The 18,041-nt window shown below is 38.9% G+C and overlaps 4 protein-coding genes across 5 annotated transcripts in view; 3 read left to right on the forward strand and 1 right to left on the reverse strand.

Annotated features, from left to right (window-relative positions):
* SLC17A1 (solute carrier family 17 member 1) overlaps positions 1 to 18,041 on the forward strand; it is a 157,840-nt gene that overhangs the window by 97,532 nt on the left and 42,267 nt on the right. The gene's annotated exons all lie outside the window — the stretch shown is intronic.
* LOC102128167 (histone H2B type 1-A-like) lies at positions 8,007 to 8,612 on the forward strand. The gene has a single exon (XM_074038745.1). The coding sequence runs from the start codon at positions 8,102 to 8,104 to the stop codon at positions 8,489 to 8,491; it is 390 nt and encodes a 129-aa protein (XP_073894846.1). The 5' UTR covers positions 8,007 to 8,101; the 3' UTR covers positions 8,492 to 8,612.
* Positions 9,896 to 13,216, reverse strand: H2BC1 (H2B clustered histone 1). The gene has a single exon (XM_045390580.3). The coding sequence runs from the start codon at positions 13,063 to 13,065 to the stop codon at positions 12,682 to 12,684; it is 384 nt and encodes a 127-aa protein (XP_045246515.1). The 5' UTR covers positions 13,066 to 13,216; the 3' UTR covers positions 9,896 to 12,681.
* Positions 13,433 to 14,958, forward strand: H2AC1 (H2A clustered histone 1). The gene has a single exon (XM_015449816.4). The coding sequence runs from the start codon at positions 13,467 to 13,469 to the stop codon at positions 13,860 to 13,862; it is 396 nt and encodes a 131-aa protein (XP_015305302.1). The 5' UTR covers positions 13,433 to 13,466; the 3' UTR covers positions 13,863 to 14,958.

An 18,041-nucleotide genomic window follows, 5' to 3' on the forward strand; every position in this document is an offset into this window, starting at 1 on the left:
CTTATATCAGTCAGTTCCTGCTCCAGCCTGTGACTTTACATTTCTCTTCATAAAATTTTAATTTATTTTTATAATGTTATTTCATCCCAGATTTCTCCAGCTCTGGCTTTTTTTAAACCTAGTAACTAATGAATATGAGTTATACTGTCGCCTCGTAGCTAAAAGGGGCTGGTTTTCTTTAACTTTTTGTTTTGAAATAATTATAGGTTCACAGGAAATTGCAAGGCTAGTATATAGAGGTGCACTGTATCCTTCATTAATTTTATCCCAATGGCCTTATCTTAATCACTATAGCACAATTTCAAAATCAGGCATGTGACATTGGTACAATGTGTGAATAGTTCCATATAATTTTATCACATGTGTAGATTTGTGTAACCATCACAATCAAAGTACAGAACAATTCTATCATCACAAAGATCCCCTTAATGTTACACCTTAATAACCACACCTCGTGCTATCCCGTCTGCCTCACTATCCCAAACCCCTGGAAACCATTAAGTTATTCTCCATCCCTATGACTTTATTTTGAAAAGTTATATAAATGGAATCATATAGTATGTAATCTTTTAAGATTGACTTTATTTTCACTCAACATAATTTCCTAGAAGTCCCTTCTACTTGTTCTGTTTACCAATAGCTTTTCTTTTTTGTTGCTCAGTAATATTTCATGGTATAAATATACCACAGTATGTTTAAACTTTCACTCATTAAAGGACATTTTAATTGTTTCTAAGGCTTACCTATTAAAAACAATCTGCTATGGATATATGCATACAGATTTTTATATGACCATAACATTATAGACTGAATATTTGTGTCCCTTAGTTCATATATTTGTGTCCTCTCAATTCACATGTTGAAATTCTAACTTCCAGTGTGATGGTATTAGGAGGTGGAGTTTCGGGAATGTTATTATGTCATAAGTGTAGAACCCTCATGAATGAGATTAGTGCCCTTATGAGAAGAGAATCCAGAAAACTTGCTTTCTATCTCTCTTCTCTCTCTGCCACGTGAGGATACAAGAAGGCTATCCACAAACCAAGAAGAGTGCCCTCACCAGAGATCTGATCTGCCAGCAACCGTATCTTAGACTTCCCAGATTTCAGAACTGTGAGAAATATTTTTGTTTGTTTAAGCCACTCGGTCTATAGTATTTTTGTTGTAGCAGCCCAAACTGACTAAAACACATACATTTTCATTTCTCTGGGATGCATGTTCCAGAGTGGGAGTACTAGATCACGTGGTAAGTATATGTTTTGATTTTTCAGAAACTGCAAAATATTTCCCATGGTGATCTGTACCATTTTATAGTTTTATCAGCAATGTATGGGAGATGAAGTTTTCCCATATTCATGCCATCATTTGATGTTGTCAATTTTTTAATTTTAGTTGCCAGATAGGTATGTAGTGGTATCTCCTCCTAGTCGTAACTTACACTTTCCTAATGAGCATTAATGTTAAACATCTCCTCATGTGTTTGTTTGCCCTTTGTATGTCCTTGGCAATGAAATGTCTCTTCATGAATATTGTTCATTTTTTACTGGAATAGTTTGGTTTTTTATTGTTGAGATTTGAGAATTCTTTATATTAATATAGATCAAGTATTTTGTCATATATATGGTTTGCAAATATATTCTGTAAGTCTGTAGCTTGTTGTTTCTTCTTTGAGGAGACTTTCACAGAACAAAAGCTTTTACTTTTTTTTTTTCTTTTCTGGATTGTTTTGATTTCACGTCTAAGAACTTTTTGCATACATCTAGACTCAAAAGACTTTTCTCCTACATATTTTTTCTAAAAGGTTTATAGTTTAACATTTTTCATATTTAAATATATGATCTGAGTTAATTTTGTGCAAGGTGTAAGGTTTAAGTCAAGATACATATTTTTGCCTATTGCTGTAGCATCAGCTATTGAAAACACTTCATTAAATGGCTTTTTAATCTTTGTCAAAACTCAGTTGGTCATACTTGTGTAGGACTATCTCTGTGTTCTCTCTTCTGTTCCATTGATCTATTCTGCCATTACTACACAATATTGATTACTGTATTATAAAATAAGTCCTGAATTTGGTTACAGTGATCCCTACCACTTTATTCTTTTTCAAAATAGTTTTAGATGTTCTAGTTCCTTTTCCTGGCACTTTTTTAAAGATTTATTGTGATTTTTCACATAAACAATCATATCATCTGTGAACACAGGGAGTTTCATTTTCTCCCAAATCCATATGCCTTTAATTTATTTTTCTTGCCTTATTGTACTAGCAAGGATTTCCAGTATACAGTTGAATTTAATTGTGAGTGAACATTTTGCCTTGCTCCTGATCTTAGATACCAATCTAGAATCCAGGTAGAATCTGAATGTCTAGGATTGAGGGGAATCAGAAGAAACATGTTAAGAATGAAACACTTTATATAATGTAGGACTTATATTTCTCTGTAGTAACAATGGTAGAGAAGACTCTTTTGAAGGAATTCCTAATTTTGTTATTATATTTTGAAAGGGGGAAATTGTCAGTGATTTAGTAACATTGTTATATTTCACTGGAAGGCAGTAACTCATATTTCCAAAATCATATTATTTGGGTGCCATATGATGGTCATATATTACTGGTTGTAATAGCAGTTGTAACCACCCAATGAGTTTTTTTTTTCTTTTGCCTGCTGCCCAGATAAAGCCAATTTATCAGTATAAGGAAATTGCAATAGAGAAACAGTTTAATACATGTAAAACAGGCTAGAATGTAGACTGGAGTTTTATTATTACTCAAACTAACCTCCCTGAAAATTTGGAGGCTAGAGTTTTTCAAAGATAGTTTGGCAAGCAGAGGGCTAGGGAATGGGTGCTGCTGATTGGTTGAGAATGCAATCATAGGGATAGGGAAAATGACCTTCCTGAAGCTGAGTCCACTTCTGAGTAGTGGCCATAGGACCAGTTGAGTCAAGAGTCATGGGTCCAGTAGGGCCATCCAGTCATCAGAAATGCAAACGCCTGAAAAGACATCCAAAAATCCAATCTTAGATTCTACACTAATGACATTATTTACAAGAGTAATTGACTTGTCACCTATTGAATAATGGCTAGTAATGGAATAATGTTTTAACTACAAATTAAGACCCTCTCATCCTCCTAACCTGGTAGGCTTTCATTAGTTTAACAAAGGTGGTTTAATTTATTGAGAAGGGCTATTATAACTTAAACTACAAACTAAATTTCTCCCAAAGTTAGCTTGGCCCATGCTCAGAAATAACCAAGGGCAGTTTGGAGGTTGGTTAGGTAAGATCTAACAAGATCTAGCAAGATGAAGTCGGTTAGGTCAGATCTCTTTCACTGTCATAATTTTCTCACTCTTACAATTTTTGCAAATGTGATTTCATAATGAGTTCAGTTGGACCATGTAATTTTGTACAATTTAAGATGGAAAAGGTAATAGGGTATTAATTTTATTTTTACTGTGTAGAAAGACCTTGAGAACAAATTTAGTTAAATATGGTCCAGTTCTCATAAATTTCAGGATTTCAAAAGAATCTTGGTGTAACAGAAGACACTGAGAGTCAGACCTGCCCATCCTACTGGTCTGATAGGGCTTCTTAACAGCAGAAGGGAAGGAATGGGTTAATGACCTCACGGAAAGGAGTCAAAATGTTCTGAGGATTCAAAAATCTTCTCAAAGCGCCAGCCATACCCCTTATTTGGCTCTAAATTTGTCTTCTAATTGGTTTACAGTGTTAAAGGAAAGAGAAAAGTTCCATCTTTTAGCTTAATTTCATGCTTCTTTCTTATTCTTCATTTATCCCTTCTGGCACACCCTGATTAAGAGCAAAGCCATTTAATATCACCAACATGAGTACTGAGATATGGGGCCATGATTAAAGACCAAACACACTTAATTGACTATGATTTTGGGGAGGGGTTTTATTGTGTCAAGCTGAAAATTTTTGCTTAAATTTGTCAGACAGATGTGCTTACAAAAGAAACTCATTATTGAGATAAATTAAGGAGGAAAGGGTGGGGCCCATTAAAGGTTCTGTTCTGGGGTAACTGTAGACTGGAAAGAAAAACTGCTGGGACTGAAGTCCTCAGAGAGTGGAATCTGAGATACACAGACATTCCCCCTACCACCCCACCCCCACTACCTTCTCTTTGAACAGCCACAGAAGTTTTTATTTCTGATGTCACCTTTATTTTTTAAAGTGCTCCAAGAGCAAGAGATTCAGCCACTGGCAGCTCTGGATTAATTTCCTAAAATTTTTGATTTGTCCTGCACCCTATAAATGTGTCTGTTCAATCTCCAGGTCTGAAAATATCAGAAAAGATTCTTATTGGCTCAGCTTGGGTAGCATGCCCATCCTTTGAACCAATCATGGTACCCCAGTGAGTGCAGTTCCTTTATTGACTAAACCTGAGTGCAGAGTGGACTATCCTGATTGACCATTTTCATCATCCCAGTCTTGTTCGGAACAGCAAGTCATGAACCACTTGTGAAATACAACATACAAGAAAACAATAGAACACAACACAATAATTTAGAAAGGAATGTCAGAATGCTTCCACCATAGCATATTGTTTTTGAAAACTTTTGTTTTAGCTCTTGGTATGTGCATGTTTCCCTAACTGTGACTTTGGTCATGCAGTAAAAGGTATTTCTTAAATGTTTTTTGTAGTCAAAAAAAAAAAAAAGGTGAAAAAACTTTTAGCTCTACTGTATAGTTTGGGTACTTGAATTCTGTCAATGTTGATGTTTCCAGATTAGGAGTTTGTGATGTGTTACAGCAGTAAGACAGTTCCCTTGTTTGGTCTTTTGCAGAACAGACTGCATTAGAGCATGATTGCTCACTTATTCACTGCTTATTCTCTGCTCCTCATTCACCCACTTTGGAGGATAATCAGATGTACTTATTTCCCTTCTGGGTTTTAATACCAAGTATTATGTGTCCTTGCTCATTCTCAATTTCATTTGTCTTTAATCCCCCTACATTCCCTATTTTCTGCAGTGTAATTACAGTAGAAAATTGTCATTTCCTTTAGTAAATGTTTACTATGGCTTTCTGAATTTATAAATGATGCGCAACCAACACTCACCAAAAATGTTCTGTTTTACTTATTAAAATCCCTTGTCATGTAATACAATTTGCATGAACTGAGGATGACAGATTAATGCCATCATTTTGAAGCAGCTGCAGTTACTACATTGAACATCAGTGAGTTACTGAAATGATATTTTTTGAAACTTGATCACAGCTCCTTTTCTGAAAGGGTGTATGGCTCTGAGGAGAACTGATGATTTCCAATAATTATTTCTCAGTTAATTGTGGGGCATTGCCCTGCAGATGTTACTTAAATCTGATTTTATTTCCTTCTACTAGTGTAGGAGAATCTTTTTAGTACCCTTTTTAAAGATTTGTCTAATCATCAAGAACATTGTTAAATAACAGTGATTTTAAAAGTACTCTAACAAGAACTACCAGTATTCCACTAAGAAATAAAGATTATCCATCTAAACATATTAACAAATGCCTTTTAAGCATCTACTGAGTTTAAGATTTATTTTTCCTTTAGCAAATAGGTTTGCATTTTACTCAGCATTCAAACATCCTTACACTCGTAGATGGATCTTGGTTTATCACTGTTAACTTTTTAATTGGCTACCAGAGTTGGTTGCTCATATGTAATGGAAGATTTGTGTATATTTACTTCTAACTGAGAACGTGCTGCACTTAGTAGCATGCCTTCTTCATTCACTTTTGGGATTTTTTTAATAATTCGAAACCATTTCATTAGCTGTAGATTTATCCTTTTCTTAAATGTCTAAGAAGTCGCCTGATATTTGAAGATGTTAACTCATTGGTGACCTCATTTTTTCCCCATTCATCTTAGTCCTCACTGCTTTCTAGGTTTAATTTAAGCAATTTCTATTTTTTCAGAAACTCTTACATTTCTTCAATATTTTCAAAAATGTTAACATAGGTTTTTTTAAACTGTGTTCTTGTAACCTTAAAACAATTCCTAAATATCTCTATCTAAATTAAGTTCCCGGAGGTTTAATAATTGTTTTCAACAAATAGTTCTTATATTTATTTAATTCTATAAGTTTGGAGTAATAATTTTATGGACACAAGCATTATGAAGAAAATAACTTTTGGCCGTGCGCGGTGGCTCACGCTTGTAATCCCAGCACTTTGGGAGGCCCAGGTGGGCGTGTCACCTGAGGTCAAGAGTTTCAGATCACCTAACCATGGTGGTGAAACCCCGTCTCTACTAAAAATACAAAAAAATTAGCTGGGTGTAGTGACACGTGAATGTAATCCCAGCTACGTGGGAGGCTGAGGCAGGAGAAACACTTGAACCCAGGAGGCGGAGGTTGCAGTGAGCCGAGATTGCACCACTGCACTCCAGCCTGGGCAACAGAGCAATACTCTGTCTCACACACACACACACACACACACACACACACAGAGTATTAGGCTTTGGTTTGAGATATAACCCACATATTAAATATTAGTATCTTTATACTTATGAGTATTTATAAGTATAATATATCTATAAGATATATTTATAAGATATTTATATCTCAGTGTGTCCGTTATATCTCAAACCAAAGCCTAATTATGGGTTTGTATCTTAATGTGTAGCTTATAAACCTTATAAACATTATAAACTTTATTATAGTGTATTAAGCACTTTCACATAAACAAGGTATCAAATATCCATATGTACCTTTTATCTTTTGGTTTATTAAAATGGCATGGCTACGGTCTTCTAGACATATAACCATCCTAGAATTCTCGGAAAGTAATTCTTTGGCAGAAGAAAACATGCGCCCTAGGAGTATGTTTAGATATGCCCATTCCTTGACTGATGTCAATAGAGGCATGCTCTCCCAACAAGAGTTGTACTGAAAGCTGCAAGTTTACAAATCTTCTTCCTTTGTTTCTAATCAGTCTAATTCGACTCCCTAACTAAAATTCAATTCCAAAAATAGGATTCCCCGTCTTCACATTATTTTTCTCAGGAAAGGTTGTCACGATAACGTCCTAATTCGTTTGTTCATTTTTCCAAGAAGGATGGCATTTCCCCTTCCAGGAGCCTGCTGTGATGACTGCCCTGCCTACCTGAAGTAGTTGCTGAAACAGTTTCCCCCAGAAACATCAAGTTCTGCTGTCAATACTACCGAGTATTAAAGGAAACTGCTTCGGATACCCCAATAACCAGAACTGTTCTGAGTCCTGTTTACGAAACTGTAGTCTTACTGACGAAACAGCATTTTGTAATCCTTTTTGTAAACTAGCTCTTACTCAGAAATTGAGTGGCTCTGAAAAGAGCCTTTGATTTCAGCTTTGGGTTGTTTTTTTTGTTTTTTTTTTGTTTTGTTTTTTTTTTTTTTTTCTTCTTCTAGACATTAGACATTCAAGTCACTTCGCTGGCTTTTACAACTTGCGTGGTTATTCACACTGGACTTTGTGGTAGTGACTCCCAATCTTTTGGGGCAGCAGCACAGCTTGGATGTTGGGCAAGACGTCACCCCAGGCCATTGTCACTCGGCCCAGCAGCTTGCTGAGCTCGTCGTTGCGGACGGCCAGCTGCGTGCGGCGTGGGATGATGCGGGTCTTCTTGTCCCGACGGCGTTGCCCACCAACTCCAGGATGTTGGAGGCCAGGTACTCCAGAACCGCAGACAGGTACCCTAGCGAGCCGCCCCCGACCTGCTCAGCATAGCTGCCCTTGCTGAGCAGCCGGCGGACACAGCCCATGAGGAACTGCAGAACCTCTCTGAATGAAAAGCGCCTGCCTTTTCCCCGAGCTTCCCCAGTCTAAGACATAGCTTAAAAATAAAAGTTATAACCGAAAAAGACACCCGTTAAAACGGGTAGTCAGCGTATTTCTAGTCTGACGGCAGATTGTGGCTTATTATCTGACTGATTGGCTGATAGCCATCTATCCAATCAGAGAACCTTACTGCTGTTGCCTTATTTACATACTTTCTCTACCTATTATCCAATCAGATGTTGGATGCAAATGACGTAGGTTGAGGGCCATACCTGTAAATATCACACTTCGCTCCAGTCAAACGTCACTTACTGATCTCCCAGTGAACTTGTAAGATGAACATGCTGCAGCTTGCTTCAAAGGGCACTACAACTTCCAAAAAGGGCTTCAAGAAGGCAGTCGCTAAAACTCAAAAGAAGGAGGGTAAAAAGCGCAAGAGATGCTGCAAAGAGAGCTATTTTATTTACATTTACAAGGTGCTGAAGCAGGTCCACCCGGACACTGCAATCTCTTCCAAGGCCATGAGTATGATGAATTATTTTGTTAGTGACATTTTTGAGCGCATTGCAGGTGAGGCTTCCCTCCTGGCGCATTATGACAAGCACTCGACCATCACCTCCAGGGAGATCCAGACGGCCATGCGCTTGCTGCTGCCCGGGGAACTAGCCAAGCATGCTGTGTTGGAGGGCACCAAGGCTGTCACCAAGTACACCAGCTCCAAGTAAAACATAATCCAGCCAGCAGATGAGCTCCACAAACCAAAGGCTCTTTTAAGAGCCAGTGAAAGCTTCTAATAGGGCTATAGAATGTTTATTTTATTATAGGGTATGCGTCATTGCCAGACTGATAAACTTTTTTCCTGGACTAGACATACATGGTTATCTTTAAGTCTAAACTTCGCATTAACTCTTTCTGCAGCAGTTTGGGTGAAAGCTAAAATCTCACAGCTGAAGCAATCCAAGAGGAGCTCCCATAATCCTGGGTTCATGGGGATATTCTTTCTGTGGATAGTGCCATGGGGAAATTTGACTTTTTGTCTACGACTTTTTCTACTACAAACCCTCTACGATGACAAAAAAGGCCCACTTAGGGAAGTCTGGCACTGAGCATTAGGCTGTTTGCTTTTTCTTGACTTTGGCCATAATGTGTGCAAAACATCCTCCAAGTCCGGGTGGACCCGATCAGCACTTTGTAGATGTAAATAGAATAGCTCTCTTTGCAGCATCTCTTGTGCTTTTTACGGTCCTTTTCTTGCACTCTATGAAAAGTGATCAGGCTAACTCCCCTTTATCTGCTGGGATTTGAGGTTTAAAGCCGCAGGTTTCTGCGTCTCTGTGAACTCCAGTAAACTGCTTACTCAATATCACAGTTCTTAATGTTGCTTAGCCACTTAAGAATTCTCTCCACAGGGATTTCCAGATGATTCCAACAGAACTCTTTCCTGGACATCTGTGTTCTCTACATCCATGAGTACCACCCTATTCACATGGTTGTCCAAACCAGAAATGTATTTTTTCTCTAATAGTCTCTGTTCAACTTCTATTCACTTCAATCTCTCAAGATATGGTAATTTTACTTCCTACATATTTCTGTTGTCGATTATTCACCATCTCCACAGCTACCATTTTTGTCTGCATACTCATATCTCTCACCTGAATTACAGTTTCTAATTAATCTCACTGCTCTTAATCTTGCCTCCCTAAAATCCACTCTCTGCCCAACTATTTTCATTTCTTAAATTGACAAATAAAAACCATGCATTTACTGTGTACAACATGATGTTTTGAAATATATATACATTGCGGAATAGCAATCAATCTAATTAACATATGCATTACCCCACATATTTTTTGTTATGGAAACACTTAAATCTACTTTCTTTGCAATTTTCAAGAATAGAACATATTGTTACCAACTATAATCAGCATATTGTACAATAGAGCTCTTCAACTTATTCCTCCTAAGTGAAATTTCATATCCTTTGACCAATATCTTCCCACCACTCCCCAACTGTAGCCACTGGTAACCACCACTCTGCTCTCTACTTCCATGAGTTCAACATTTTTTAAATTCCACTTATGAGATCATACAGCATTTGTCTTTCTGTGCCTGGCTCATTTCACTTAACATCCTCCAGGTTCATCCATGTTGCTGCCCATGACAGGATTCTTTTTCTTTTTTAAGGCCAAATAGTATTCTATTTTGTATATATGCCACATTTTCTTTATCCGTCTGCTGATGGACATTTATGTTCTCTCTACATCTTGTCTATTGAGAATAATTCTGCAATGAACATGGGAGTACAGATATCTCTTTGAGAATCTGATTTTATTTCCTTTCAATATATACCCAGTAGTAGGATTGCTGGATTTATATGGTAGTTCTATTTCTAATTTTTTGAGGAAATTCTATAGTGTTTTCCACAATGTATGCACTAAAATATAATTTTCAATCTTATTTGAAGCACAAATATTACTATATCACACATTTTTTAAATATTTTGAAAACTCAATCTGGCATTGTTTCATTAATAATATTAAACATATTTTATTGCATGTACATAGAAATTTATATTAAGCTGTGTATAGGATCAGCTAGACTAGGAAAGAAACCCATCATACAATAAAAGTTTTGAATTTTGGAGCTTTTTGGGTTACGGATGCTCAACCTGTATTGCAGACATGTAAAACTCAAGAAAATCTACCAGGAAACCAATAGCAAAGTCAGTCAATTCAGTGAGGTACTAGAAGGATATAAAAAATAATAAAAATGCACAGAAAGCAGTGTTACATATATAACAACAAAATGTTAAAGAATAATGAATAGGAAATACCTCATTAACAACAAAAACAAAGTACCCAGAACTATATTTAACTTTTTAAAATGCCAAATATGTATGAAGGTAGATGATCAGTTCACACCCATCCTGTGGTCTTCTGTAGGTGAATGACTCAGGCAGCACCTGAACTAGGCTCAGTTCTAGAAAACGGACCTGAGAGGAATGGGTCCTCTGGGAAGACTCCTTTTGCTCTCAATCCAAGACCCAGTGGAATAGAGTGACTCTTCCTGCCTTTACTTTATCATCTCTGCATGAACACTTGGAACTGTGACCAGTATGATGGCAAAATCACAATGGGGAGAAGGGCAGAGGCAAGACTGCAGGGTAGTGGAGCCAGGGCTGTGATCATCCTATTGGTGGAACTTCTCTGCCTTTAGGTTGTCCTGTTTGGTTGCATTACTTATTATCTCAACCAGTCCAGCTAGCATTTCCTGTTATTTGGAGCCAAAATACATCGATATAAAAGCTACATGAAGTTTAGTCTGAAAAAGAGTTTTTATTTGCTGGTATTCCTACTTATCTATTGCCCAAATAAGCCTAAAAGTCCTTGGATAATCAGGATAGTCTACTGACAGTGGTCACAAAGTTGACAGGTTATTTGGCAGTTATGTGATACCTGCTGTTTTCCAAGGTGTTAGAGAAGCATGAATACCTGACTGGAGATGATCCCATCCCCAGTACAAGGTGAGCATAGATGCTAGATGCCCCTTCCCCCCAATTTGTCACCTCCTTGGAAGATTTCCCAGCTAAAGCACGCAGGGGCTTTGCAGGAACTGCCTTACTGTTCACAAAAGTGTGGGGGCACTTATTTTAACAGGTCTTGTACATCGATATATTCTTTTGTTGTTGTTTCTGAGACGGAGTCTTGCTCTGTCACCCAGGCTGGAGTGCAGTGGGATGATCTCGGCTCACTGCAACCTCTGCCTCCCAGGTTCAAGCGATTCTCCTGCCTCAGCCTCCTGAGTAGCTGCAATTACAGGCGCGTGCCACCACGACCGGCTAATTTTTTGTACTTTTAGTAGAGACGGTTTCACCGTGTTAGCCAGGATGGTCTCGATCTCCTGACCTCATGATCTGCCCTCCTCAGCCTCCCAAAGTGCGTGATTACAGGCGTGAGCCACCGCGCCCGCCCGGTACTAACTTTTTAAAGCAAGCACATATACACATCCAAAATTTCATTAAAAGGTTAAATGAACATGCGTTAAACAGATTGAGAATTCCAGCTAACCAGGTTTCCAAGAAGTAACATTTGATTCGTTTTTAAGGTGGCTGAAATCAGTTTAATGCTTGAGAGCCCTTACAGATGGAGGTCAACAACCAGTTAACACGACAATTAAGGAAACTATTATAAATTTAAGAAAATTACAAGACACTTTAAATCTGTTTCATTCCTGCAAATCAGATTTGGGAGTTCTCCAGAGTTCCCAAAATGATTTCCACACCTTGACTTACCTGTGGCACAAAACGTAACTTCCTCTCAACTACTGCCTTTTTGGGAGGTCTATAAAAATTTGGGATCATAATGCAAGTAACATTGTCTACGTGGCTGCACTTTGTAGTTTCATATACATAATGCTAACCTTAAACATACCAATATCGATCAAGATGTAGCTTTTATACAAACTACCGTTTTTGAGAGTCTCGCTGTCACCAGGCTAGCGTGCAGTGACAACCTCGACTCACTGCAACCTCCGGCTCCTAGGTTTAAGCCATTCTCCTGCCTCCACCTCCCAATAAGCTAGGACTACGGTAAGCGATACCACGCCCACCTGATTTCCGAATTTTTAGCGGAGATGGGAGTTTCAGCTTGTTGGCCAAGATGGTCTCCATCTCCTGAGTGAACCGCCAGCGTCCGCCTTTTAAGTGCTGGGATTACACAGGCGTTAACAACGGTGCCCCGCCAGGCTGGTCTTGTTGGAACTAGTTCGTCTACCTTAAGCCCACAGCTGATTATCTTTGAGTGGCTTTACGAAGACAGCCTTACACAGAAACATACAGTAAGTTCACAGCTCTTTCAGTATGTTTACGTGGCTCTGAAAAGAGCCTTTGGGTTGTAAAGACGTTTACTTGGCCGGCTTACTTGGAGCTGGTGTACTTAGTGACAGCTTTGGTGCCCTCGGACACAGCATGTTTAGCCAGCTCTCCCGGCAGTAGTAACCGCACTGCCGTCTGGATCTCTCTAGAGGAGATGGTGGAGCGTTTGTTGTAGTGAGCCAAGCGTGATGCCTCACTCGCTATACGCTCAAAGATATCAGTGACGAAGGAATTCATGATACTCATGGCTTTGGAAGAGATTCCAGTATCTGGATGGACCTGTTTCAGCACCTTGTAGATGTAAATAGAATAGCTCTCCTTACGGGTTCTCTTGCGTTTTTTGCCTTCCTTCTTCTGCGTCTTAACGACTGCTTTCTTAAAGCCTTTCTTGGAAATCGTAGCACCTTTAGACGATAACTCCGGCATAACTGCCACAGCACTTCTGCAGTGTTAGACAGCTCTTTTAGGTGTTAAACAGCTCTTTTAAGTGTTAACAGCTCTTTTAAGTGTTAAACAGCTCTTCAGTGTTAAACAGCTCTGTAACACCTCAACTCCCACCGTCGCCAAGTAAACGAATATCGCTGCTGGCCGAAAGGTGCGGTATTTATAGGCACGGCCCTCAAATGCCGTGTTGGGCATCCAAAATCTGATTGGACAATGCGAAGTGGCGTGAATGCAAATAAGGTGATTCTAGTCAGACTTTCTGATTGGGTAGAAGGCCATCAGCCAATCAGATAGCAAAAATTCCAACCTCAGTCAGACTATAAATAGGCCCAGTAGCGCCATTAGGAATGATTCTTGTGTTGCTGTAATTCGTCTGTGTAGGAATGTCTGGACGAGGAAAGCAGGGAGGAAAAGCACGCGCCAAGGCTAAGTCTCGCTCCTCTAGAGCAGGCTTGCAGTTTCCTGTAGGTCGAATTCACCGTTTACTCCGTAAGGGAAACTATGCAGAGCGGATAGGGGCAGGCGCACCAGTATATTTGGCGGCGGTGTTAGAATATCTGACAGCAGAAATTCTTGAATTGGCTGGCAATGCGTCTCGTGATAACAAGAAAACTCGTATTATTCCCCGCCACCTGCAGCTAGCCATCCGCAATGACGAGGAACTCAATAAGCTCTTAGGCGGCGTGACCATTGCACAGGGCGGGGTCCTGCCCAACATTCAAGCAGTGCTGCTGCCCAAGAAGACTGAGAGTCACCACCATAAAGCCCAAAGCAAGTAACTTCGGGCTGTCGTTGGTATAGTGACTTTTAAGTGTCAAAACAAAAGGCTCTTTTCAGAGCCACTTACCATCTCAGAAAAGGCTGTGCCTTACAGAACGTTAAGTGCTGTTAAGCAGCCATGTTAGCTGGCACCTGTCAGAAGCAACACCCGTTTAAGAGCATTTCGGGAATGTAAGGGGATTGAATTTTCAAGGACCGTTGCATCAACCATTAATGTCTGAGGTAGTTTTGATTATACGTGTCACTGGGCGAGGTAGCTCACGCTTGTGAGCAGTCAGTACTTGCCCCGAGGTTGAAGCGGGAGGGTCGTTTAAGCCCGGGACTTAACCATTAACATAATTGAGACCCTATCTCACAGAAATTAGCCGGGTTTGGTGGTGCAGGCGTGTAGTCCCAGCTACACGGGAGGCTGCGGTGGGAGGGTTGTTTGAGCCTGAGAGGTGAAAGTTACAGTTAACGAAGATCGTTCCACTGCACTCCAGTCTGCGTGACGTGAGCGAGACTATCTCAAACTATGTATGTCATGTTAAGGGTTACGTATGGAAGTGAAGATTGCATTACAAACAGAAGAGGTATAACCTTAGAGTTCAAATCCAGGCGACATTAGTCTGGCTGGTTGCTTAAAGTACATTTTAGAGAAGAATTTCCTTTCAAATATGGCAGTCTCACGAAATACTCAAATGTGACGTGTAAGTAAAATAAGTTAATCTTAAAATTTGGGTAAGCATATATATATTTGATACCTGTGGCTTCATGCACTTTGTAAAGAATAATAGAATTATTTCTTAAAATGTAAGATATGTTAAAAAAAAGCCTTACACCATATGTGATGGTGAGATACTAGTGTCAGACTCAGGCAGGAATAGGACTAGAAGGCCTAACATAACTTGAAGTTTAGAAATTTCGGAACAGTATATGCTTCAAAAGTTTTGACTACTAAAAAGAGGCAAAATAGTTTGTTGATCTGTGTTTGCTGTTTGTGCTGTAACACCAAGAGAAATTGAAAAGCAAAACCCATTCAGTAACGCTGCCAAATAACTAAAAATTACTGTACGATATTCAACAGCTGCCCTTACCTCAAAAAAAAAAAAAAATCTCATTTGGTTACCAAAAAAAAAAAAACTGCTAAACACTTGATATCTACACATAATAAGGCATATATAGAAGCAGGTAAAGTTCTATAAAATAAAACATGCCAAGTAAGGACAATCAAGTCACAAAAGTCAGTTATCCCTTGAATTAACCTGCATAAATAATAAGTAAGGGATGCAATTAGAGAAGGAAAAAACTGAAGATCTTTGAAAACAGAAATGGCAACTATATGTTGAATAAAACTGGGTAATATTTAGAACATGGCAAATGTGAAACTTCAAATCAGGATATAAGATAAATCTAAACAGATGAATTCCAAGTAATTAATGTAGATATACTTTGTCAAGGAAGTGGCACTTAACTCTCCAGACGTGCCAAAGCAAAGTATGGAAAGGCAGAAGAAGAGGGACTTGACTTTATAGGAGAGAACTTTCATATTCTTTTATTCCAAATGCACTACATAATACTTTTATTTCCATATCTAATGCAATCCTATTAAAATTACATTAAATGTTTAGATAGAATAAAATGTATAAAAAATGGTGAATACATGTTAAAGGAGACATGCCCCTTGATTTTTCAAAACAATTTACTTATAGAAGTTTCTGATTCTTCTCTTTTTTTGGAGCCAGAGTCTTCTCTATCACCCAGGCTGGAGTGCAGTGGCACGATCTCAGCTCATTGCAACCTCCAGCTCCCAGGTTCAAGTGATCTCCTACCTCAGCCTCCTGAGTAGCTGGCATTACAGGCGCCTGCCACCATGCCCAGCTAATTTTTGTATTTTTAGTAGAGCCGGGGTTCTGCCATGTTGGCCAGGCTGGTCTCCAACTCCTGACCTCTGGTGATCCGCCCACCTCAGCCTCCCAAAGTGCTGGGATTACAGGTGTGAGCCACCGCACCCAGCCTTGATTTCTTCTTACAGAACTTTCACACGTTTCATAGAATTTATCTCCAGCTATTCTTTTTTATTAGTGTATTTTGGGGAAATATTAGAAGGGTTTCTTTATTATGTTTTCTGATTGACCATGTTTTACAAATAGAACATTCTTGATTTTTATACTGATTTGTATTTCCTTCCTTATTAAATTCTGTCATTTCTGTTGTCCAGCTTTTTTCCTTTGTGGTTTTCCAGGTAGGCAGGAAAATCATATAATTTTGTCCTATTGTTTTAAATAGTTGACTTTCTTGTCTAAATGCATTGTCGAATAGTTATAAGTGATAATAAATAAAAATGGTGATATTGACTCTTCCCCCCCCCCGCCCCCCCCCCCCCCCCCCCCCCGCCAGACTTCCTCTGTTGCCCAGAGTGCAGTGGCCTGATCTCAGCTCACTGCAACCTCTGCCTCCCGGATTCAAGCGATTCTCCTACCTCATTCTCCCAAGTAGCTGGGATTACAGACATATACCATCATGTCTGGCTAATGTTTGTATTTTTAGCAGAGATGGGGTTTCACCATGTTGGCCAGGCTGGTCTCGAACTCCTGACCACCCACCTTGGCCTCCCAAAGTGCTGGGATTACAGGTGTGAGCAACCATGCCTGGCTGACTTATTTTTTATAATCAGACTAATATGACACTTTTCGTGCCTAATGCCAGGTTTTTATGTGATTGGTGTAATTCCAAAATTACTAAGAGTTGTTAATTAAAAATAAATATTGGCTATTAACAGTAAAACTTTAGCAGCAACGGAGACAAATATATGCCACTTTTTTCCTTTTCCTTTTTTTTTGGGGGGGCGGGGACGGAGTTTTGTTCTTATTACCCAGGCTGGAGTGCAATGGTGCCATGTCAGCTCACTGCAACCTCCGCCCCCCTCCCTGTGCTTCAGGCAATTCTCCTGCCTCAGCCTCCTGAGTAGGTGGGATTACAGGCGCCTGCCACCACACCCAGCTAATTTTTTTTTTTTTTTTTTGTATTTTTAATAGAGACAGGGTTTTGCCATGTTGGGCAGGCTGGTCTTGAACTCCTGACCTCAGGTGATCCGCCTGCCTCAGCCTCCCAAAGTGCTGGGATTACAGGCATGAGCCACCGTGCTCGGCCTCCTTTTACTTTTTATGATAAATCATATTGAAGAAATTCAGAACACACCACTCCAAAATATGTCACTCTGACATATTGACTATTTGGAATTAAAGACACTTGAAAAACAGCAGGTGCACAAACACTCTGACCTTCCTTTTGTTTCTTAAAAGTAGGAGATGAAAGATGCCCTCCCTATACCAGAAGGAAAGTATCATTCTCATCAAGGACAGAAAATTAAGGCCAAGGAAAATCTGTACAAATAAACCTTGTTACACCAACCCTTATCTCTCGAGTCACTTCTCCACCTAATTAATTTCTGTAACCCAACCCCCTTTGTTTGTCACATTTTCACAGCTTACTGCACTTTGTCAAATTCTTCATATAAGCATTCCATTCTTTGTCTTTGTCCTACTTCTGTGCCATGTAAAACTTGCATTCAATAAATTTATATGCTTTTCTGCTGTTGACATCTCTTATGTCAATTTAATTCTCAAGCCCAGCCAAAATATCCTGAGGGCAGAAGTAAAGTTTTGCCTCCTCCACTACAACATTATGGATTTCTCATCAGAAATCACAGAAGTCATGGAATGATAGAATAATACCTTCAAAGTTCTAAAGCAAAATAGCTCTCAATTTAAAATTATGTGCTCAGATGAACTGTTTTGTGTGTAAAGCTGAAATAATTTTTGGACAAAGACTGGAAAGTTTTGCCACTCACAGATTCATACTAGAAGAATTAATGCTAAAGAATGTACTGAAATAAAAAGACTGAACTCAGAAGAAAGACTGAGATGCAATAAGCAATAATATTACCAAGGAAGGGGTAAAAGTATAAATCAATCTAAATAAATATACTAGTTGTAAAAAAAAAAATACTTACTAGAATATTAAGAAAAAACAATGAACCAAAAACACTAGACAATAGTTACAGAAGATGAACGGGGCTGAAACAAATTAAAGCATGTTGATGTCCTTGTATTGTTTATAAGGAGGGCAGACATACTGATTGTTATATTTTCTTAAGTGAGGTTTATATTTTATGTTAAATGTAACCACTAAAATAA

Source organism: Macaca fascicularis, chromosome 4 (genome assembly GCF_037993035.2).
Source record: "Macaca fascicularis isolate 582-1 chromosome 4, T2T-MFA8v1.1".
NCBI classification, from domain to species: Eukaryota; Metazoa; Chordata; class Mammalia; order Primates; family Cercopithecidae; genus Macaca; species Macaca fascicularis.

What these genes read in the sequence shown, in the direction of transcription:
- LOC102128167 (XM_074038745.1), top strand. Translation starts at nt 8,102, where the DNA reads ATGAACATGCTGCAGCTTGCTTCAAAGGGCACTACAACTTCCAAAAAG.
- H2BC1 (XM_045390580.3), bottom strand. Translation starts at nt 13,065, where the DNA reads ATGCCGGAGTTATCGTCTAAAGGTGCTACGATTTCCAAGAAAGGCTTT.
- H2AC1 (XM_015449816.4), top strand. Translation starts at nt 13,467, where the DNA reads ATGTCTGGACGAGGAAAGCAGGGAGGAAAAGCACGCGCCAAGGCTAAG.